The sequence below is a fragment of the Camelus ferus genome, chromosome 14 (assembly GCF_009834535.1).
Source record: "Camelus ferus isolate YT-003-E chromosome 14, BCGSAC_Cfer_1.0, whole genome shotgun sequence".
NCBI classification, from domain to species: domain Eukaryota; kingdom Metazoa; phylum Chordata; class Mammalia; order Artiodactyla; family Camelidae; genus Camelus; species Camelus ferus.
In genome coordinates, this window is record NC_045709.1 from 3448568 (window position 1) to 3472410 (window position 23843).

General features: G+C 39.7%; 2 protein-coding genes, 1 long non-coding RNA gene and 1 other non-coding gene across 5 annotated transcripts in view; 2 read left to right on the forward strand and 2 right to left on the reverse strand.

The window, feature by feature from the left end:
- Positions 1-19776, reverse strand: part of ELF1 (E74 like ETS transcription factor 1) — a 91509-nt gene extending 71733 nt beyond the window's left edge. For both annotated transcript variants that reach the window (XM_032496039.1, XM_032496037.1), the window contains exon 1: positions 19426-19776. The gene's annotated coding sequence lies outside the window, so the exon portion shown is untranslated. The remainder of the gene's footprint in view (positions 1-19425) is intronic.
- Positions 43-16574, forward strand: LOC116668517. Its single transcript, XR_004325620.1, has 3 exons — positions 43-312; positions 6072-6076; positions 16564-16574. It is a non-coding gene; the product is annotated as an uncharacterized LOC116668517 (long non-coding RNA).
- TRNAE-UUC lies at positions 19324-19395 on the reverse strand. The gene has a single exon. It is a non-coding gene; the product is annotated as a tRNA-Glu (tRNA).
- Positions 19777-20023: 247 nt separating the features above from the next.
- Positions 20024-23843, forward strand: part of WBP4 (WW domain binding protein 4) — a 32639-nt gene continuing 28819 nt past the window's right edge. The window contains exons 1-4 of the mRNA XM_032496043.1: positions 20024-20269; positions 21228-21300; positions 23427-23489; positions 23579-23702. Coding sequence (XP_032351934.1) covers positions 20268-20269; positions 21228-21300; positions 23427-23489; positions 23579-23702 — 262 coding nt within the window. The 5' untranslated portion in view covers positions 20024-20267. The remainder of the gene's footprint in view (positions 20270-21227; positions 21301-23426; positions 23490-23578; positions 23703-23843) is intronic.

Here is a 23843-nt window from a genome sequence, read left to right on the forward strand (position 1 = left end):
TTTATGATTGAGTAACATTCCACTGTATATATACACATCTTCCTTATCCCTTCATCCACTGATGGACACTTAGGTTGTTTGATTTGGCCCAAGATCGGATATAGCTGAATTCATGTAAATAACTTGTTACAAAATTTTATTGCTGGTTGTTATTTTAGGTGTTAGACTTTCCCTTCATGTCAAAAATAACCAAGAATTGATTGTACAATTATATTCTTTATGATGCTCCCAGGTAACAAGGTAACTGAAATTAAAGTTTCATATAGTCATGGAATTCTCTCTCTTACAATTCAGAATTCAATATTAAAGACAGTATTATCTTTTACTTCAGTAGATTGTAACCAGGGATGCACCTCTGAATTACCTAGAGAAGCTTATTGAAGACACATGCCTACTCCCAGAAACAAGCTCAGTAGTAATGGGGTAGACCTCGATTCACCTGTTTCCAGCCCTGTCTTCCCCACTCTCTAACTATCCCCACTGTCTGTTTCTCTCTCTCTCTTGTACATACACACCCTCCAGCCTTACTGAAAACTTCTGGATTGCTCCATTCATTCCCTGGGCTTGGAAAGCACTTACCTTATTTCCTACCCTTTCCCTTATCTCTATCCACTCATTCATCCTTCATAGTCTCAGTTCAAATGCCTTCTCTGCATGAGGGCTCCGCCTAAAAACCCCACTTACAATTACTATTACAAGAACTGGCCATACAGCCGAAAGGGAACTTAGAGATCCTCTATTCAGTCCAGTGGTTTTTAAAATTTTTTGTTAAGCAGTTGAAGTCTTATAAAAAATCCTCAAGGAATCTTGATACTATATACATTTAAGTCTTCAGTGTTTTAAGAAAAACTAAAAAATCAATGCAATCAAATCTCATTTTAAAAATAGGGAAAGGAGGTCTATGGAGAGAAGCGACTTGACTGATGTCAAGTTTGTAACAGATCTGAGGGACTCCTAGGCACTCACTTATTTGGCAAATATTCACTGAGCACCAACTATGTGCTAGGCACTGTTCTAGACTCTTGTTACAAGTAAATAAGAAAATACATTCAGTAAAGAAAGATACATTGCTCATAAATGATCCCTACTCTCATGGTGCTTACATTCTAGCTAGAAAGAGAGAAATGTTATGAACTAAATATATATATATATGTTGATTATAAATAAAAGATACAAATAAAATATATGGTATGTTAGTGATAAGGACAAAGAAGAAAATATAAAATAGCACTGAGAAGAATGTGACAATTTAGACAGACTAGCTGGGGAAGATTTCCTCTTGCTAGGTCACTTTTGAATAAAGACCTCTAGCCATGAAGACATATCTAAGGAAAAACATTCCAGGTAGAAAAAGCCTTGCAAAGACTCTAACAGGGAGCTTGCCTGATATGTCCTAGGAAAGCAAGGAGGCCAGCGTGGTTCAAGTGGAGAAAACAAGGAGGAGAGTAACAGGAGGAGGAAAAGTACTAGAAACAACAGAGTCCCACCATTTAGAGATTTTAGCTGGGGAGTGCTGAGTAGCTGGGTCCTAAGATTTGACTGCTGTGTTGAAAAATGCCTACAGAAGGGTAGGGATGGAAGCAAGAAGAAGCTTATGCAATAACTCAGAAAAGATGATAACGGCTTAGACAAAGGAGGCAGCAGAAGAGGAAGATATGATTAAATTATGGGTATGTTTTTGAAGAATATCCAACAAGATTTTTTTAATGGATAGCAAATGGATTGTGGGGGAGAAGAAGGCTTCAAAACTCCATTTTTGATGACTAGAAAACTGCAGTTGCCAAAACTGCAAGAGGAAAGATTGTAGATAATAATGGTTTGGGGTAGGGGGAGTTATTGAACACGCTGAGTTTGAGATGTTTGTTTGCTATCCAAATAAAGAAGTCAAACTGAGTATATTGTCCTGGAGTTGAATACACAGTCCTTAAGTCCCATCTGGGTTAGTTATATAAATTTGGGAGTCATTAACATACATATGATATTAAAGCTACTGACATAAAAGGTAACAATGATAGGCTTTTGGGATACTCCAATATTTAGAAGTATGGAAGATGAGGCAGAAGGCTGAAAAGGAGTACCCAAAAATGCAGCAGGAAAATAAAGCAAATGTGGTACCATCCTGAAATTTGAGTAAAGGTATTTGCAGGAGGAAGGAATGTGCCAAATGATGATGACAGGTCAACAAAATGAGGTCTGAGAGGAAAATGACAGTTAACTTAGCAACATAGACATCACTGTTGATTTGAAAAAGAGTTTTCATGGTGTGGTAGGGGCAGAAAAAAAAAACAAGCTAAACATCTGATGAGAGAGAATTTATGGGAGAATGAGATGTGAGAAACTAAAGATAAAAAATAATTTTGTTGCTAAGGGATCAAGAAAAGATGAGTGAGGGGTACTACTGTTTAAGAAAAGCAGTGCCTTTTATATGACCCAGAATATCCCATTTTGTATTAAACTTAATTTTGCACAAGTCTGTGTCTACACTGATAAACCAGTTACCCACTTAAGGGCAAGAACTGTATCATGCAGCTTCTACAACCAACTGTGACTGTGAACAAGTGACTTCATACTATTAAGGGATTTCAGTTTCCTTTTTTTTTTTTTTTTTTTTTTTTTTGTACAATACTGGGAGAGTCTAGATATCTGGTAATTTTGAACACCCATTTTAGTTCTAACACTTCATTATTCTGTAGCCTCCCCAAGGCCTATGAATAGTGTTTTAGGAACTGAGAACAAAAATCACATTAAGGCTACATTTAAAAAAGAAGTCTCATCAAATTTTTATATAGTTTATTGAAAGCAGTATGTAAAAACTTCAGATATTCATAACGACTTGGAAATTTTATAAAGTCTTCCAAAAATTCAATTATACTTCTTATACTTTACTAATTAAAGGTTTAAAAAAAGAGAAAACCTATATTAATATTCTAGAAACATTTCTTTATCTTATAGCAGTAGACTATTTAAGCAAATGGACTTTTAGCACAAGTCCAAAAAAGTTAATCTTAAAATACACCAAAACTCCATGCTCTGAAAAAAAGACAAGCCTCTTATTTTAAACTAGCCTGATTTAGACTATCTATTTTATTTGATATTTATTATTTATCTATAAAACAAATTAAAGGCTCTATTTAAAAGCAGATTAATAAAGAGATTATTAGTATTATGGTTTTCTCATAAATAAATGCACTCAATGGAAATTCATCATTGCCTGTAGGTTGATGACTTACTACTTGGCTTGACTTTTTGCTGTGGGCCTGAACCACAGAATGCTTAGCCCCAAAGATTAAAACCCAGCAAAAAGGAAAACGAAAACTACTTAGCTATTATTCTTGTGCTTTAATAAAAGGAAGAACCACATATAAAGAGAAAAGCAGAGGAATTTTAGGATATGTTCCAGAAATAAGAACTTCAATTTCTCTTAATTACACTGCTGGTCAAAATAGGGAAATGAAGAAACTATCATTAGCAACTAGCTATGCAAATCCACAAAAACTGACCTAAATTGCTTATTATAGTGCCAGGACACATAATGTATTCTCAAACACCTATCAAAAAAGGGGAGGATAAACAAACATACTAATAGTACTATCTATCCTTGGCAATAAAATGAAATTACCGACGAACACAACTTGTATGACTCTTAAAAAGCATTATGGTGAGTGAAAGAAGCTATTGTCAATGGCCGTATGATCCCATTTATATGACATGTCGAAGAGACAAGACTGTAATGATGGAGAACAGGTCAGTACTTGTAGGGGTGTGGGTCGGGGGAGGGTGTGATCAACTGTAGAGACAGCATGAGGGAGTTCTGAGGGGTGATGGAATTGTTCTATATTCTGATTATGGTGATGGCTACACAAATTTGCACATCTGATTCCCCAACTCAAGAATGAAATCTTTTTTAAAGGAATTTCTCATAAATTCTACCTCTATTCCTATTAGGAAAAAAACTTCAATGGCCTACCAGTACCCACAGAACAAATTCCAATACAAGATATTTTTGCAACTTGACTTTGGTCTACCTTATTACAGCCTCACCTGTGACCATTCCAAACCTTCCAACATCCACTCCACAATCTAGCTTTGCTCAATTTATTAATCTGGAGTATGTCATGCTTTCTCACACCACATTTGCTGGCCTTCCCCATCTGGTGAATCTCCTGCAAAGCCCTCCTCTCCTCCACCATTAAAAAGAACTGGTCACTTCCTCCTTTGTGCTCCCACAGTATTTTGTGAGTGATCTAACAGATAAATGAACCACACTGTTTACCCATTCATACATATATTTATGCAGTCCTACAATATGCAACATGCTCTAGGTTTGGGAGACCCAAAAGTGAACTGATTTCCTTCATAATTCCTCCTGCCATCTCTGCTGGAATATCTGGTGAAGACAGTCTTCTTATGTTTTGTGGTTTTATCTTTTTTTTTTTTACCATTTATTTACATGTCTCATTGGTCATTTATTGCTGCCAGATAGCGTTCCTGGCCCACAATAGTTGTTTAATAAATATTTGCTGAATGAAAACATTTGGAAGTTCAACTAAATATTGACTCAATGATAAATCTGCTTTTTTCTCTTCCACGCAATCCAAGCCATTCTCAGGTCATTTCTGTAAGGCTAAATTACACAAAATGCAAGGCCCCTTTCTAACTTTCCTGAACAGTCCAATTCCTATGAATAGGCTGGTCAGGCTGTGTCTGGCAGCCCTGTTTAAGGATCAAGCACAGAGCATTTGTTAACAGAGAACAGCTTCTGGATTAGTCCCAGTGCTTACACCTGAACATCTCATCATGTTAACAGATCACAAATAAAACTAGAGACAGAGAGAGGAAAGAACAAAGAAGAAAACTCCCACTAGATTAGGACCGATTATCCAGTTGTGGCTCTTTCAACATATGGTCTCTGTCCCTTTCAGGCTTTTACTTACAAGGCTTCTTGTCTATAAACTTCTTCAATTAGAAGCAAGCCCGTAAACAGTTCAATAAAAAGGAATGTTCAAATAAGATATTTAGACTATAGGCTTTACTTATTCATGTTTCATAACACCATACAGATGAACAATTAATGACTTCTTTGAATTCCTAATTTATTATCAACACAAAAGACACATTTCAGCTACAGCCAAACTGCTCTGCTGCTCTTCTTCCTACTTGAAATCATATCACTGGTACAAGTGAAACTTTAAAATTTAAAAGTATTTTAGATCTACCATCATTTCAGAAACTATTTCTTGGACCTATATGATGCTCTAAGTATTTTAACATTCTCAAATTTCTATCTCCTAGTCTCACTTCTGTACCACAGATTCTTCTATCCAACTTGACAACTCCATTCCAATGTCTGATCATTTTCTCAGACTTAACATATCCAAACCTGAATTCCTGATCTTCCCTCCAAAACCTACTCTACCCAGTCATCTTGGTGGCTATTCAATACTTCCAGGCGCTCAGACCAAAAAACTTTGGCTCTTGTCTGACATATACATACCCAAGCTGTCAGGAAACCCTGTTGGTTTATCTTCTAAGCATATATAGACCCCTATCACCACTCAACTTCATTGTTCCCATCATGTTTCAAGCCACTGTCATCTTTTACCTGCATCATTGCGGTCATCTAAGTAGCCTTCCTGTTTCCATTCTTCTCTATCTACAGTCCACTCTCAAAGCAGCAATCAGAAGTAATCCATTTAAGAAGGGAAGTCAGACCATATCATACTCCTGCTTCAAAATCCTCCTATAGCTCCTCTTTTCACACACACAAAAAATGTCTTTGAAACTGCTTATAAGGACTGCAAGACCTTACCCAACCCCAGCGTCTTCCTACTTCCTGCTTGCTCTCCGTCTTCTAGGCACACTGACCTCTCCTTGCTATCCCAAGAACACATCAAGCATTCTTCCCTCCAGGTCTTTGCACAGCCTGTTCTCACTGCTTAGGAAGCTTTCCTGCTAGATACCCAGGTAGCTAACGCTTTACCTCCTGTGGTAAACTGCTGCAGTAACAGCTATTAATTTGTTCATACTCCTCTGTGTGACACATGGCTGACTGCCTCTTCTCCCGTTAGAAGGCGGAGTCTCCTTTTCCATCGCTTAAAACAAGAGTTGGGCAAGTGATTTGCTGTGGCCAATGGATTAATAACAAATAAAACACAAGCAGAGGCTTGAAAAGTTTAGGCACACAGGGGCTTACCCTCTCTTGCTGCTGGGATCCCTTCTGCCATCATGAGAGTATGAGAGCCACACAAAGAGGCCCCAGTTGTGTGAGTGAAGCCACCCTACAATATGTATCCAGCCCCCGCTGAGTCAGCTCTAAAGAATCACCCAGTCAACCCACAGAACCATAAAAATAATAATATATCATAATATAAGCAATATATATTATAAGTGACACATACAGTTGCTCAAAAATTATAACTTGCTCATTTAAAGCAGTGATTTGAAACCATTCTCCTTCTAGAATCCTACACCCTTTCTATAACATCTCAAACTTTTAAAACCTCATAAATACTTTGAACTTTAGAATTCTGTTTTAAGTTAAAATAAAATGTTTAAAGTAAAAAAGATTCATGAATTTAATTTGACGTAAGTTTTACCTCAAAAGAAAAAAAAAGTAAACAAATACTGAAACATGCTAAAGAATTTAGATGGAAATGTACTAACGCTTGCAATTTACTTGGCTGCAATTTACTTTTCCCTGGAAGGACAAATGTGTGCTAAAGCAAATATTGTAAAATGTTCATGGTAAAGTCTAGATGGCTGGTTTATGAGTGTTCATTGTAAAATTTCAGCTTTGCTGTATGCTTGAAAACTTTCATAATAAAATGTGGGAGGAAAGAGAAAAACTATTATTAATGGAACCAAACAGAGAAATAGAAAAATGGGCACTGGGCATGAATAGGCACTTTACAAAACATGGCCAAACATGAGAGAAGATAAGATGTTCAAAGATGTTCTTTCTCACAGCCTCTGAGCAGAAAAACAATACCGCTTTTTACCTATTAAGACAGCAAAGAGTAAAATGATTAGAGAAGGTAAAGGGGAAATAAATGGTCTCGCACTCTATTCACGAGCATAAAAGAATATTCCAGGAGGCAATTTCACAACCAAAAGGCCTTTATGTATCTTTTCAGTCCTGTAATTTATTCTAACAGAACAAATATACATGCAAAGAAAAATTCAGTACCACTGTTCAAAACAGTAAAAAGCTGAACACAAACTATTATTTAAATCAGATGTTACAGAAACCATATCTCATAATAGCCATATTATTCCGCTATTAAGAATGATTATCTATACAAAATGGTAAAGCTATGGAAAACTCTCCAGAATATATCTAACTGCAGTATGCAAGGTAGAAAACAGTATGTATCACTGCACAATGGACATCTGTATATACATGTGTGGTCCACATTTCAATATCTGAGGTATTGATCAAGTGAAAGTTTATAGTCCTTAATGCTGGTTAGTAAAATTGTTATGATATGTATTATTCGCCTGTGTTATTCGGTATTTAAGTAGCTTCTATGTGCCTGGCACTGTAGACTCAGGATCTCAGGTAAACAATTCAGACACAGTCCTTGATCACCTATGAAGGAAATCAACAAAGAGACAGAAAGGGTGACCAAGAAAACCTAGTTTAGGTAGGGAAGGCCTCCCTGAAAATGTGACAGCTGCTTTGAGACCTGAATGATAAAGGCAGCAGGCAGTTGTGAAAAAGAATACTATCAGCAGAGGAAGTTGTAGGAGCAAACAAAGGCAAGGCGGCAGGAGGAAGCGCCAGGGCTCTCTTGGTTCAGGGAGGGATGAAGTAGGAAAAGGGGCTTGAGAAGTTCTTATACTGAACATGTGTCACTTTTACAACTAGGAGAAAAGATCAAACTGGTTTCATCCTAAAAAACAAAAAACCTTTACCACTACCCCAATCATACAAAACTTTGAAAATCTTTCCTTGCTAAGTGCTTGGCATACATATCTCACTTAATCCTCATGACAGAGCTATTAAAAAGCCCTCAGAAGACTTCACAAAGTGGAACATTCTTGGGACAATGATTCTCCAAAACCAGTCCGTACGACAGATGCATGAGAATCATCTGGACATACACACACAGTGCATGTGCGCGCGTGCGCACACACACACACGCACACAACCTGAGTCCTATACCAAGGATTCAAGTTAGTAGGGCTTAAGTGGACCCAGGATTCCCTATTTTTTACTGCTCAAGTGACCAGAAATTAGCATAGCGACAATCAGACCTTTGTACCTCAACAGGCCTGACTGCACCTGTGTGTACACAGTCCCAGAATACCATATCTAGATTAAGTCAGTGGGATCATATTTGTATTCAGTAGATCCTACTTAGGGAATCAGCAAGGTGTGTAATATAGTTTTCATATATTTCATACATTTAAAGAAGATATTTTTCAAATTCAAGCTTTTCCTTAAAAAACAAAACAAAACAAAAGACAAACTCCACGATTCAATACCCAATTGTCACACCCTCCCCACTGGATCTACCATCCTTTCTCATGCCCTTCACAGCCAACCTTCCTCAAAGATTTGTCTATGCTCCAATTCCTCATTTCCCACTTCTTCTTGGACTCATTCTAATCTAGTCTAATCTAATCCTGCCTCTACTATGCCATTAAATCCGTTCTGACTAAAGTCAACTACCACTCAGGGCTAAACCAATGAACACTTTCAGAATTTATTTTGTTAGACCTAATAAATGCTCTTTCCTGGTTTTCCCCCAATTCCACACTACTTTTCTGCAGTCTTCTCTGCCCCACCTCCTCTACCTCACCACTGAATGCCAGACATCCTAAAAGTTCTGTTGAAAACCCTCTTCTCACTTGACTCTCCCTGGGCAAACTCATCCACTTCTAGGGTTTCAACTGCCAACTCAGAGTATAAAGGTGAAAATCACCTCTGCTCAATTACCTTTGATAATTTCCTTAAACTTACCTTTTAAGTACATTTTACCATATTAACAGACCACATTGGCAATCGATACATCATCTGAATAGATATAATTGAACCATTTTTCTCTCTGACTTTCAAGCACCAGATTCAGTAGGTAATTTGTATTTAAAGGCCACACTGAACAAAAAGATATATATTTTTTCAACTTACTTCCACTCCATTCCATCTCCATACTCCCTAGCTGAAAACGTGTGCTCATCCTGTTTAAGATAAAATTCAAAATCCTTAACATGACCTACAATGCCTTATATGATCTGATACTTGCCATCCTCACCTCCCAACACATTTCACTACATTACAGCCCTAGGGCCTTCTTCCATTTCCCACAGTGTACCTTTTCTTTCCTTCTTTGGAATATTTCCAAAATGCTACTCCCTCAGCCTCCCATCACTTTGCATTTTCCCCTTTCTCCTAGCCAATGCTTCCTCATCCTTACAAATCCTATTTAAATGTCACTATCTTGGGGAAACCTTTTCAATATGGCCCTTTCTACCTACTCTGCTAGGGGTCTCCCTGTTCCACATATAACACTCAAATGCACTTTTTATTTGTTCAATCAACGTCTGTCTCTCCCACTAAGACGTAAGCTTCCCAAGGACCTTACCTGCTTTTCTCATTGTTACATCCTGAGCACCTAGCACCTGAATACTGACTGAATTAGTAACTTCAGTCTCATCACAGATTCTTTTTACTCCCTTACAATCTGCATATCCACATATAAATTCAGGTTTGTCTTTGTAAAAAAAACTGTAGCAAAATATGTTAAGTTTTACCACCTTAACCACTTAAAGTGGATAGTCCAGTGGTAGTAAGTACAGTCATACTGCTGTGCAACCAATCTCCAGAATCTGTTTCCCCTTGCAAAACTGAAACACTATACCCATTAAACAACTCCCCATTCCCTCCCCTCCAGCCCCCAGCAGTCACCATTCTACTTCTGTCTCTATGATTCTGACCATCCTAGGAAGCAAATGTTAAGTAGAACCATGCAGTATTTGTCTTTTTGTAACTGGTTTATTTCACTTAGTATGATGCCCTCCAGGTTCATTCATATTGTACCAAGTGTCAAAATTTCTCTCTTTTTTAAGGCTGAAAAATATTCCACTCTATTTTGTTTCTTCATTTATCCATTGATGGACACTTGGGTTACTTTCACCTTTTCACTACTGTGAATAATGCTGCTATGAACATGGATATACAATCTCTTTGAGACTCTGCTTTTAATTCTTTGAGGTATGTAGCTAGAAATGCAATTGCTAGATCATATGGTAATGATTTCTAATTTTTTGAGGAACTGCCATACTGTTTTCCATAGTGGCTGTACCATTTTACATTCCCATGAATAGTACACAAGGGCTCCCCTGTCTCCACATTCTCACCAACACCGGTTTTTGTCTTGTTTTGTTGATAGCAGCCATTCTAATGAGTGTGAGGTGGCAGATTTGCTTTTGTTTGTAAGTGCTTTCTTTTTCCTACAAACATGTGGTTAAAAAGCCCTCTTAAAATATGGTCCATGAACTAGCAAAAGACAATTCTAGAAGGTACTGAAAATGGCAAAGAAGAAACAGTCTTTCAAAGCAGGACTTTAAGGGACAATAAAATTGTGGTTCATGTGAAATGACAAAAAAACCCAAAGCCAAAACAAAACAAAAAAAAAAACAACCCTAGAGAGAACAAATAAAGGAAAGACATTCCCACTCATATCTGAAATTTCCTGATGCCATCTGCCTGCTTAAAGTTTTGAATTCCTTAAGCCTACCTTCTGCCTTACAATCTGGATACTTCCCTTCTCCCCTACCTGCCATCATGTGCTAGGACGATTCTTTCCTTTCTACTTCAGCTCTGCAACTGGGTCAGTGCCTGCCCTGCTCAGTGGGTGACTAAATGGCAGGGCCCCATCCTTCCCAGTTAACAGGGTCATCTGGGTCCCTTGGCATAAGAGGGTATCAGTGATACACACAGATGTTAGGAAAGCAAATCCCATTACAACCTTAAAAGCTTGAATTAAATGTTTAATGAAATCTGGAAACAGATAAAAAGTTTCACAAAAAGCAATATAACACAGCCTGAATCAGAAATGCACTGTTGTCTTGGGATTTTGAATCCAAAAGAAACTTTAACTAAATTAAAAGATTAAGTTACAAAGAAAGATTTAAGACTATCTAAAGACTATTTCTGGATCTAGAAGTCACTAGCTAAGTACATTCCCAGAGACTGAAAGTAAAGCAAAAAAGAAGTTTCAAATGAAAAGTATCTATTTAACAGTGAATAGTTTGCATTCAAAAATTAAAAGATCTTTTAAAATTTGTACATACACACCCAACACATACACAAGACTTAGGAAACAGTGGTCATAGCTTTATCAAAATTCAAGTCATCTATGCTGGAATTATTTTTCAAAGAACAAAATGTTTTATATTTACAGTTGATAAAGTGAACCCATGTGTAAAAAGTAAAACGGAATGCTATCATTAACCCTAAAGCAATCACCATTCTAGAATTAAAAGGCAGATACTGTGTGATTGTTTCTTAAGTGTAGGCTAAATATTAAGCTAAAAGTTTCTTTATATAAAGTCAATGTCATTTATAGTTTTAAAACGATATGATAATGAAATCGTCAAAGAAGGTTAGAAAACACAAATGTATCTCCATCTTTATTGGCTCTTTATCTCAATACTTAAGAAAGGAGCAAACAGACCATGAAGTACTTTGAAAGTTACTTTCCTTAAATAATACTGTTTTTTATATGGCAATGTACCTAGTGGACCTAGATGAATATTTGCATTTTCACCATTCATAGTCCACTTCACTTAAAATTACACAGTATACATCAACTGTAGAATATAAGGTATACATGTAGCAAAAAAAAGTTTAGAAAAGTCAACCACAATCCCATCTATTTACCATGAAAATGTTAAATAAAACCAAACACTAGAAGTATATCATCATGTTTGTCATGCTACAGTTTTGAGAAAAACTAACTCAGAGAAATATCTGAATACTTAAAATCATGAACATCATATTTGAAAATCTCTCCATTATCAAAGTGTAAGGTCCCTGAAGTGAAGTATCAGGTAACGTGAGGGGGAAGGGGTTCAGTTGATGTGTCATCTATTCTCTTCCTCAGCCTGGATATCACATTCAGACAGAACACATGACTGCAACCTCAGAATGAGGCTTCAGCCCACTTCTGCTTTACTGCTAACACAAATTTTAAGCTACCCCACCCCTCCAGACACTTCAGGGAAAACAAGCGTGTAAGTCATTTACAACATCAGGCTCATCTGCTGGGAAAGTTTTATTTTGCAGAGTTCTAGGCAGAACCATTTCCTGAGTTGCAGAGAGCAAACAATTCTTTCATAACCACCATTTCATTTTTATTCCAGCTCGTTTACCAGTTGAATTTGTGAGCAGACTGCCCTTCTAAATAAATAACAATAAAATCCAAATTATTTACATAAATACAATTAAGGCAGTTCACCAAAGCATGGAGAATTTCTAACAATAAAATCCAACCTTACCAAAAATGGGAAGGAAAGGCCATTTTCACTTAAGGGGAAAAAAAGTGAAGAAAGAATTGTTAAGAAATACAACTCTCAAGGACAGTATCATACATACTATAAAACAGGGTTAAAAGAAGTAGAAGAAAAAAATACCATTTTACCACAGGCATACGTGCCACAATGTTTTTAAAAACACCCTCTTTGATATGCAATTTCTAGAGAAAGAAGCATGCCATCTAAAAAGCATTCATGAGTTTCTTCGCAATATTTTGAAGCATTAATTGTATTTTAGATTCCATTTATTTAAAAGCCTGAGATACAGTTCAGGAAACAAACTAATTTCAATTTTCTGTTTAATGAGCATAATCACATATACCAACGTGGAAGAACCACAATCACAATCACAATAGTAGGTTTCAAATGAATGAAGTTTTATTATAATTCTTGAGAACTTTAGTACAGTTATATTGCCCACAGGGTGGCAGTCTCATAGTCTTCACTCAGAATTCAGTGAACAATTTCAGTGTTCAAAAAGACACACAAACATAAAACAATAAAAAGAAAAGAGAAAAAAAGAACAAATTAAACATGCACATACACTCACAAGTGGGTGATAATAATTTACTGTCTGATCAACCCTAGGAGGAAAATTGTCTGTCCTCTCCAAAAAAAAAAAAAAAAAATTAAAATTAAAATTAAAATTAAATAAATAAATAAATCTATGCTTCAAAACTTCCCTAGTTCTTTGAGGGGTACTTACTTCCTAACATCTTGAACTTTTCCTTCAAGGTACCTCTTCTATCCAATCCTTTCTATTCTGCTGCTACCACCCTATTTAGGGAGCTACTAGAGGCAAGGAGAGCTGTTAGATTATTACTGTACTGCAAGAACCCCCAACCCTGGTCAAGGTGGACCCTACAAACACAGTCCTTCCATCCCCCAGTTCATCCTGCACACTAGTGACAAATTAATTTCATTAAAACACTTACCCTATTACCAGAAATTCTTCTCCTGGCTCAGTAAACTCCTTATTCCCAAATTTAAGGATCTACACAATCAGGACCTTCCAAAGTCTCCTATCTTAATGCTCTGCAGGAATCAAGGGGCTTTGCAAAATCATCTTCACTCTGAATATACCTTACAACTTCCTGTTTATCATTTATTCATTCATTCAAATATTTTCTGAATGCTCACTGTGTGCCAAGCACTGCTCCAAGTGCTGACGATACAGTGCGGGGTAAGTCGCAGTTTCTGCTCCGAAGATATCCCCCTGACTGGACAGTCTTGGGTTAAGAGCTGCTGTGGGAAGGGGGATAAGCCCCCAGGTACTTCCAGGTCTCTGCAGGGAGGGGTACAGCTCCTCCCAAGTGGGAGCCATCAGAAGCATGCTAGGGGTTGGGGGGTGGGTGGTGATAAGACACCATAGGACATCTGCCAGCACCGACACTGTCTGCTACAGACTAACCTATTTTTGCAGCCTTCTACTATACTAGTACTAGTACAATCACTACTGGCCCATCTCTAAGCTACCGGTAATCTCAGCTCAGCCAAAATGTGCCAGTAACCGTTATCGGTCCTCTGCTTCTACCTGCTTCCTTCTTACCGCCTTGCCTCCCACAACAGCATCCTCACCAGCAAAAGCCTAACCAGCCTTCCAAGTCCATCTCAAATGTTGCCTCCCAGAGGACTTTCCCCATTACTTTCACACAAATTGAGATGTGATATCTTAGAGACCTTCAAACTCGTGTAACCCTTGGCTTAGTCTCCTCCAAGCATTTACCACACTATGCACCGTATCCTAATTATCTGTATACTTTAACCTCCTTCATCAGTTATTTACTGAGTTCCTGCTACCTTCCCGGACTATCTAGGAGCCAGAGCTGCAGTGTTACATCATTCCTTTATTATTTTATATATTTAACATACAAATGACAAATGTAAAATTTAGACAAAACATTCTATACACTTTTAATTGCTTCGATCTTTTTTAAACAGGTTTTCTGAGATATAGATTACATACCATAAAGTTCACCCATACAAAGATCAGAATTTAGTGGGGTTTTTTTTTCATATTTACAGAGTTGTGCAACCGTCATCATAACCTAATTTTAGGGCATTTTAATCACCTTAAAAAGAAACTTTTGCACTTACATTAGTAGTCACTTCCCATCCCCTTGTGCTCCACTCCCTCCCAATCCTAGGCAACCATATTGATCCTCTTTCTCTATAGATGTGCATTCTGGGCACTTCATATAAATGGAATCATAAAAAATGTGGTCTTTTGAGCCTGGTTTCTTTCACTTAGCAGAATGCTGTTGAGATTCACCCATGTTGTGGTATATATCAGTACTTCGTTTCTTTTTACTGCCAAATAATATTTGATTGTACGGATACACCACATTCTATTCATTTATGCATCAGCTGATAAACATTTGGGTTGTTTCCACTTTCTGCTTATAAATAATGCTCCTATAAACATTTACGTACAAGTTTTTGTGTGAACATATGTTTTGATTTCTCTTGGGTGTATATCTAGGAGTGAAACTGCTGGGTCATAGGTAAACTCAGCATTTAACATTTTCAAGGAACTGCCAAACTGTTTTCCAAAGTGACTGCATCAGTTTACATTTCCACCAGAAATGTATGAGGAGTCCAACTTTTCCACTATTGTTTGAATCTTACAGAACAAGAATGACCTCACTATACAATACCCTTACCCTCACAGAATTTACATTCTAGTGGAATAAGACAAGAAATAAACAGGAACAAATATACATGTTAATTTCAGATACTAAGAAAAAGGAGAAAATAAAACAGCATTAAGGTGCCCAGAAAGTAATCAGAAGAAAAGGGAGTCTCTAGTTAGAGCAGTCAGAAAAGGCTCTCTGGGAAGGTAACATTGACCTGAGTGAGATGTGCCAAGCTAGAGGGGGAATACTCTAGGTGGTGGAAACAGCAAGATGTAAAACTGAGAAAAGAACAAGTTTGGCATGTTCAAGAAACAAAAAGGAAGAAGTCAGTGTGGCTAAAGCACGATGAAGAGGCAGAGGAGACAGGAGATGACACTTAGGATGTAAGCCAGTCTGGGGAAGCCAGACAATGCTGGGCCTTACAGACCATGGTAAGGTCTCTGGATTTTTAAATGGCATCATTTTTTAATCCTTATATATCTTGAAATACAAATGTTCACCCATGTAAATATTTACTGAACTGTCGTGTATCTTCTGATTGGATCTAACAGCAGCAAATATTAAAGAGACTATCTGACAGGTCCTCCTGCACCTTCACAAGGCTGCTGGGCAGGACCAGTGGGACAGGGCTCAATATTGGAAGAAAAGCCGCAGTATTTAGTGGTGGAATTTGCCACCTAGAGACTGTCTGGTCCATGCATGGGTGGGCCATAAGTGGTCTCAGAGACATGAAGGCTTTCAACCTCTTTTAAAAGGAAAAAAGAAAAAGATTCCAAATGTCATTCCGGAAAAGAGAAGTTTTTTAGAGCAATGAAAATACTTAGTATGACATCATAACGATGGTTATCTATGACATTATACTTTTGTCCAAACTAAGGTGAACTGTGGACTTTGGTGACTATGATGTGTCAAAGTACGTTCATCCTTAGTTTAGAAAAAAAAAAGTACCATTCTGGTAAATAAAAATTAAAAAACAGCATATATGCTTATATGTGGAGAGGGGGTATACGGGAAATTTCTGTACCTTCTATCAATTTTGTTGTAAACCTAAAACTGCTCCCCCAAAAAGTCTTAAAAATAAGAAAACTCAGAGTAAACATTTTGGGCAAAACTTTGGTTTCAGTTATATACATATATATGTGTGTGTTTGTTGGATTGTGATGTAAAATGTATTTTTTAGTTCAAAAAAGTTTGCAAGCCACTGTAGTTAAGTTACGCTGGCAAATAAAAATAAAAATTAACCTCAAAAAAAAAAAACCACAACTATTTGAGGGAAGTGGGTCTAGCTCAGTGGTAGAGCACATGCTTAGCATACATAAACCTCCATCAAAATAAGAGCGAGAATATTTGGGAAAATTCACACCATTTGATTTTTTTGCGGCCCAAGAGAGAACACGTAAAACATGAAAACCAATGGTGTTTTGGTAACAAGGCATAAGTATATGAATGAATCCTTACAAATTTATCACCTAGTCTTAACCAATTTAAAGTGTATGCCTCACTGACAGTAAGTAGCAGCTCTGTTTTAGAGTATTAAGGTCATTTTCAGTAAGTATTGTTGCAGGTCATTCTCATAACTTAAATCTAGATTTCATTCTTTTACATTTACTTCTAATTGATTTTCTCCGTTCTATTAATTAAAAATTAATACCCAACTGCTAAACATAAAACTTATCAGGTATAAAAAATATTCTACATGTTTCTGTACTGTTTGATTCAAAAACAAGAAAGTTTTCATATATTATACTGTATTTGTTTTTTTTCCCAAAAAGTGTTTTTAAAACTCTAGTGACATAAAACTCCCGTGACATAAAACTCCCTTGAGAAAACAACTTGTCGCCTAGTAAAAATTTATCAAGTTGAAATTCCTTTCTACGGTCCCAACTTGATCCCCATGGTCTCCTTCCAGGCAGGGTGCTCCTGCTGAACCAGACTACTTGCCAGCCTCATACTCATTCCCCCCACCTCAGCTTTATGATACACATTCTCCACTAGGAGAAATCCAACCTGATCGTCAAGGACCAGGGCAAATACTTCCCTCCTAGTTCTCTTTCCTGATTTCTCACCTCTGTGCTCCTGCAGTAATTCTGCAATTCAGATGCTGCCCTATCCAATTCCTATATAAGTCTGCTCTGTGGACAGAGATATTGTCACCAACTGGTTCTCTCAGTATATCCTCAAGGATATATAAAGCTATTGCAATTATACCAGGTGTCAGTGGAAAATCACATCCATTTGAGCACATTTGGTACAGTATACCAAGTCATTACAAAAAGCAAGGTCAGGAGAGAAGCTCTCTCTGGAGACAAAGCAGAGGGGTCTTTCCTTCCTTCCAAATTGGGGCCTAATTCTTTAGTAAATGGTTTTTGAACATGAAACATGACACAATCCCATTCTTCATTTAAATGAAGCTTTTCCACTTTTATTACCTATACAAGAATTGCTCAACAATTCTTGCAACTCTTAAGTCTGTGAGTGATATGAATTATCAAGAATTTATGGCTCTAAACCCAGAGCACAGAGGTGAAAGATCTACACAAACTCATACAGCTAATCACAGGGGCCAAAATATGGTTCCACTCAATATTCTATCCCCAACCTCCTAACCCAAAGAACGTGAACATCAGTTAACTTTCAAAAGCATCTGATAGGGCTTGGACGAGCAGAAACATTCAAATATTTGACTTAATGAAGATGACTTCATGTATTTTTAGTTGTGGAAATTTATTTACAATATGAAAGGAATTCATCCTTAATCATGCAGACCACATTAACAGATTATTTCAAAACTCACTGCGCAGTTAAAACTACCAAGTACAGTTTGGGAACGCACCTACTAACTACATCTCCTGCTCTTAGTAATGGCACTGACCAGAAACCCATTCACAAGAGCCACTTTTTCCTTCTTCATTTGTTCCCAAAGGCCCAACAGACTAAACATTACAGCCCACCCTGTTATCTAATTTCAGTTCGCATTTAAGATAACGCTTTTGTCTCATTTACAGCTCACATGCTGCTGACACAGCTGCCCCTTCTTTGTAATAAACACAGGGCTTCTATATTTAAAAATACAGTGAAACTTTGTTATAACATCCCCTCCCCAGTCTCTGGCCAGTTTTCTCGCTTCCAAGCCCCACCTCCACCCCAGGATTTTCTAACAGCGACGCTCAAAACGTTTGTTAGACCCTTAGTCAAATTTTTTCTTTAAAGACGTCTCATCACAGTGGTATTTTTCTTCTCCACAGAGTGTGTGCATGTTTGCATGTTTGCGTGCGTGCGTGCGTGCGTGTGTGTGTGTGTGTGTGTGTGTGTGTGTGTGTGTGTTGGGGGGGGGGGAGAACGGGACGGATGCCCTTCCCCAGAGGCCTTCCCAAGCAAAAGCCCTCAAATCTGTGGCTCTCTTTCAGTGAGTCTGGGGTACTTTTTGTGAACCACGGCCAGCGCCGCCGATGTCAAGTTGGGAAGACCTCGCGCCGGCCTCTGGACGGGGCGAGGGAGCCCTGGGCGGACACGCGGCCGGTCGGGGGGCCAGGAAAGCGCGCCCGCGGGCAGCGGGGATCTCGGGCCCGCCCTCGGAGCCCCCCCCACCACCACCACGCCTGGCGGGCTGCTTTGTGTCCGGCGGGGTGGGGGGGTTTCTCGTAAACGCCCGGCCGAGAGATAACGAGGGCTGCGAGCCCGGCGCCGGCTCCCGGGCGTCCAGGGCAGGGGGCAAACACGCCCCGCGTCGCTTGGGACAGTCAGAGGGGGGCGGCCGAGGAGGAGGGTGTGGGCTCGAGGGGGGCGCTGAGGGCAGATAAGGCGAGGCCGGAGTTAATCATCACCTCCCGAGCGTTTGGAAAGGGACGGCCCGGGGCCCAAGGGACGGGAGGGAGGCCCAGGGGAAAGCGAAACTCCCTTCTCCGCGGCTCAGCCCCGCCAGCCTCTTGCGGGAGCAGAGGGATCCTGAGCGCCCCCGCCCCTCCAGCCCGCCCCGCGCAGCACTCGTGGCTCCCAGAGCCGCAGGCCAGGTCACGGCATCACTAACAACTACATTGGGACTTGTTTTCCACGAAATCACCCGGCGAAAGGGGCAGGAAAAGAGCCAGAGCCTTTGCAAATAAAATAAGTTTGTTCCCCGGTGTGGATTTCGGAAAACAAATAGACGTTCCCATACCGGGAGTCGAACCCGGGCCGCCTGGGTGAAAACCAGGAATCCTAACCGCTAGACCATATGGGAAGTGCTGCTTAAGCTGCCGGGGTGACTCACCTGACAAGCGCAAACGCCGCCGCTGCCTCCGCTCCAACACTCGCTTGCCGCCGCTGCCGCCGCTGCCGCCGCCGCCGCTTCTGCACCACCCGAGCCGCCGCCGCCGCTGCCCACGCGCTCGTGAGCGAGGGAACACGCCCGGCCCGAGCGCGCGGGCGTCCCGGGGGCGGGGCGGGGTCGCTCCGCCGCCTCAGAAAAGTTCTGAGGCAAACCCAGCGACTCGCGGCCCCCAAACCAGCCGTTTCACCTCTCTCTTTTTTTTTTTAAACTCCGCCAACGGCCCCCAGCCTACAGGTCCGGGCTGCTCCGCTGGTCAAAGTGCGTGCGGACTAGTTGGCAAAGTTGAGGGCGGCGACGTCTCTGGGAACAGCTGTTTGCGTTCGGGGCGGAGGCGGCGCGCGAGCTCCTTGGCCACGAGCCAGCGAGCCTAGAAGAAGGGTGGAGGTTCTGGGTCTCAGGGAGAGAGAGACAGAGAGCAGGAGAGAGAAAGCGGGATGACGCGGGAACGTGAGGCCTGAGCTTCCCGTCTTTCAACTCAAGTCCCGTCGCGCTTTCGCCCCTTCTCGGTGACCTCAACCCCTTTATAGCGACCCCACCTCTCCGGAGCCGGGAGTACCGCCCCTGGAGGGGGAAGGGAAGGGGAGGAGATTGCGAACGCGGATTGAGTCGTCTGGGCACCCGTAGTTGGGAACCGTGGAACACTGGTCCCCGGGAAGGAGGGAGGTGTCCGTGCTCCGAGGCTCTGGTGGGCCTCGCTGCAGGCCGGGCCCTGACTCGCCTCGCGTGGGGAAGGCGACCCTGAGCCGGACGCAGGGGTGACCGGCGGAGCGGCTGGCCCAGTCATGTGAGTCGGGTCTCAGCCTCTAAACAACGAGGTGTTGTTTCGCCGGGCGGCCCCTTCCCTGCCGGGTTTCTCCCTCCGCCGCCACCCCTCTCCCCCAGCCCTCAGCCAGGGGCGTGTCGGACGCTCCCTTAACTCGCTCGGGACCGGCAGCCGACCGGCGGGGCTGGTTCTCTGGACGGGATGGAACTGCTACCCCGCAGAGCGCCCCGGGGGTTTGGAGCACGGGCTCCGGGAGGAAGGGAGGCTGGCGGCCCTTGGAGGTTGGACGGCCGCCCGCGAAGTGCTCCTTTCACCTACACGGTCGGGGGCCACGAGCACCCTTTTCGTTTTTGTAGCGCTGGAACCCTGGGGTGTTGTGAAATTTCAGGGTTGGACGGCGGCCACCGCTACCTCCTCCGCCTATTAGAAGCGGCCAGCCGTGGTTAGCATATGACTTCTCTTTTTTATTTTCTTCTTTTTGGCCTTGCCTGCTGAGAGGTCCTTTGACTTCTCCAACTCTTTCTTGCCGTGAAGCTCAGAACAAATTGTATTGACTGATAGTCTCGGCCAGAGGAGTCTTGTGCTTTGTTCTTTTGGTGGAAATGGATTTAAAGCAAAGTTTATGAGTCTCTTCATGCTTCTATTACAGTAACCTCCTAAAATGCCAGAAAGGAATGGAAAGGATAATCTTCTCCAAGATGTTCCTTATTTCTTCACGCGGATGACAGTAACAAATGAGAATTTTTTTAAGCTTATTTTATTTGAGGGAGTTTTAAGCCCGGTGCAGACTTTTTCTGTTCTACCGGCAACAATTTTCAGTTGCTTGCTTTTAATCAGCTAAATAATAAAGCAGGGAGCTGTGTATAACAACAAAAGATTCGGTAGCAGAGGCTTATATTTCAGGCTCTTTAGGATGTAAATCAGGCAATAATTTACGTTTCTGAATTCTAAAGCTTAAATTTGTTTTTCCCTTTTCCAGGGCAGACTACTGGAAGTCACAACCAAAGAAATTCTGTGATTACTGCAAGTGCTGGATAGCGGACAATAGGCCTGTATGATAATTCCTCTGTTAGAGATTCTAATAATACTGTATTCATGTGAAGTATTCCTTTTTGATCTAAACTCAGAGCTTACGAAGCACTCCCATATACACTGCTCTTGATTTTTCAAAACATGAAACAGTTTCTGTTGTCTTTTCATGCCTTGTGAGAAAGCTGTGAGCCTTCTTCCTTTTCATCATCCCAAGTTTGATTATATACTAAGCCAAATTATTTCTCTATGGCCCTTCAGTCACATTCAGTGGATTGAGTGGATAACTGCTTCATGTTTATGAAATACCTGCATTATGATAGTGCTGTTTGTAATATTGTTATATACAAAGAAAAGTAAATCAGAAAGCCCTTAATGTGTTAAAAATTATTATAGTTTTTCTCTTATGTTTTCTGCTCTAAAGATAAATATATTTGATACAGAGCTTTATATCTGTAAATGCTTAAATTTGAAATAACATCATTACCTTTGTCATGGGATATGAAAATAGCAACTTTTAAGCACATTATTACCGTATCTTTTATCCAAATTCAGCTTTTAAGACATAAAAAGCACCATTGCTTTCCCCCTCTCTCATGCATGTCATACTACTATGTATATAGTACGTTTTATATTCATGTCATTGTTATTTGGTAGAGTTGGATGCACAAAAGAATAGTAGCCCCAACTTTAATAATGTACTTCTTTGGTGGACATTTACTGACTATTGTCTGCAAGGAGTTTGAGGATATTTTTGTTTTCGGTTTTGTTTGTTATTTTGGCCTTTTGGAGTAGTTGCTAAAGTTCTTGACTATCTTGTTTGGCTTAAGCCACACTTACAAATAAATGCCACAAATTTGAAAACCTACGCAAATCACTGATAATCTCTGCCTTGAAGTGTCCAAGCAGTTCAGTGAAGTTTTTGAGTTATCTAGAGTGAGTAATTCCTTCTAGAATAGTCTTTCGTCCTCTCCTTGAATTGCTATTATACATTGATTTAACCTTTAACTGGAAACAAAATTAATTTATTTTCGAATGAGCATTTAATATTCTTTGTGTAGTATAACCAACGTTAGGAAACCAGTATGTAAAAAATAGAGGATGAATATTTGCATGATGAAGTCACACTTTAAAGAGGAATTCATAGTAGTATCTTAGAATAGCTCAGCTATTGTGTTAGATAAGAATTGATTGACAGAACTTATTTTGCAAAGTTTACCAGAAATTTCTTACTGCAAACAACACCACCTTTGTAATTTAGGGAGCATTTCTGGCTGTTTTAAATAGGTAATAACATTCACTCACCCACCTCTGCCCCAACCAGTTACCATCGTTCCTCATAGGTTACCACTTTTTTTATTTTCTTGTCTATCCTTCCATTGTTTCTATATGCTTTTGGATACAGATTTTTATTCCAGCGTACATAAAAGGTAAGCATACTGTTAACACTCTCCGGCAGTGTAGTTGTTTTTGTTCTTAATTGAACAGCGTACCCTGGAGCTCTCTCATGGTCAGTATGTAAGGGGCTTGTTTGTTCTCTATTACAGCAGCCTAATTCTGATAGATAGTGGGAGATTGCCCTGCATAGGAGTTTTACATTTTGTACCATTACCACATTGTATAAAAGCATTAGTTTACAATTTAGGAGGAATTTTTTAATGTCTACTTTTCTCTCAATTCTGAGGAGTAAGGTTCTAAGGATCATTGTTTATTCTCCGTGTCTCTTAACCTAATGTGGCAAATGGAGGAGTATAAATTCTAGAGACTCACCCATTTTGATATTTTATGCCGAGAGGTGTTTCTTGAAGTTAAGATTTTTTTTCCCACTCTTCTTTTGGTTCCATGTCTTGTTTGAGTCCTCATTACAGTCATACTCACGGGTACCTTGTATTTTTCTCCATTAATAGGGTCATCATAGTTTATTTTAAGCACCAAAGGAAACTTAGTAAGAGGGCACAATAATAAATAATGTGGTTCAGTACTTAGCATCATTTGATAAAAAGGCCAATTTGCATTAAAATTATTTTTATCTTTTCTGCCAATTGTTTCTATTTTGTTATGTTCCATTCCTATATTTACTGTTACTTTGCTGTGAACATTATGATGTATAGTTTTCCTTTGTATATTCTCTTTTTTTTTCATTTTCAAGAGTGTTGAATTTCATGAAAGAGGAAAGAATCATAAGGAAAATGTGGCAAAGAGAATCAGTGAGGTAATTTAGTTTGTTTCTTTCTTTGCCAGTTTTTCTGTGTAAGTATCCGTCTTTTATCTAGCTTTCATTTTTATATGTGTCTTACATAGATTAAACAGAAAAGCCTGGATAAGGCAAAGGAAGAAGAAAAGGCATCAAAGGAGTTCGCTGCTATGGAGGCAGCTGCCCTGAAAGCATACCAAGAGGATTTGAAAAGGCTTGGCTTGGAGTCAGGTAAGGACGCAGCCAGCATGTTTTAAAAGTAACATCAGAGGTCATGCTCAGTGAGCTTTCATTGTTTCCATCAAGAGGTTATACACTCCATATACTCTTGTGCTTTTCCTGTGTATCACAGCCCTTTTTAGACCATGGCGC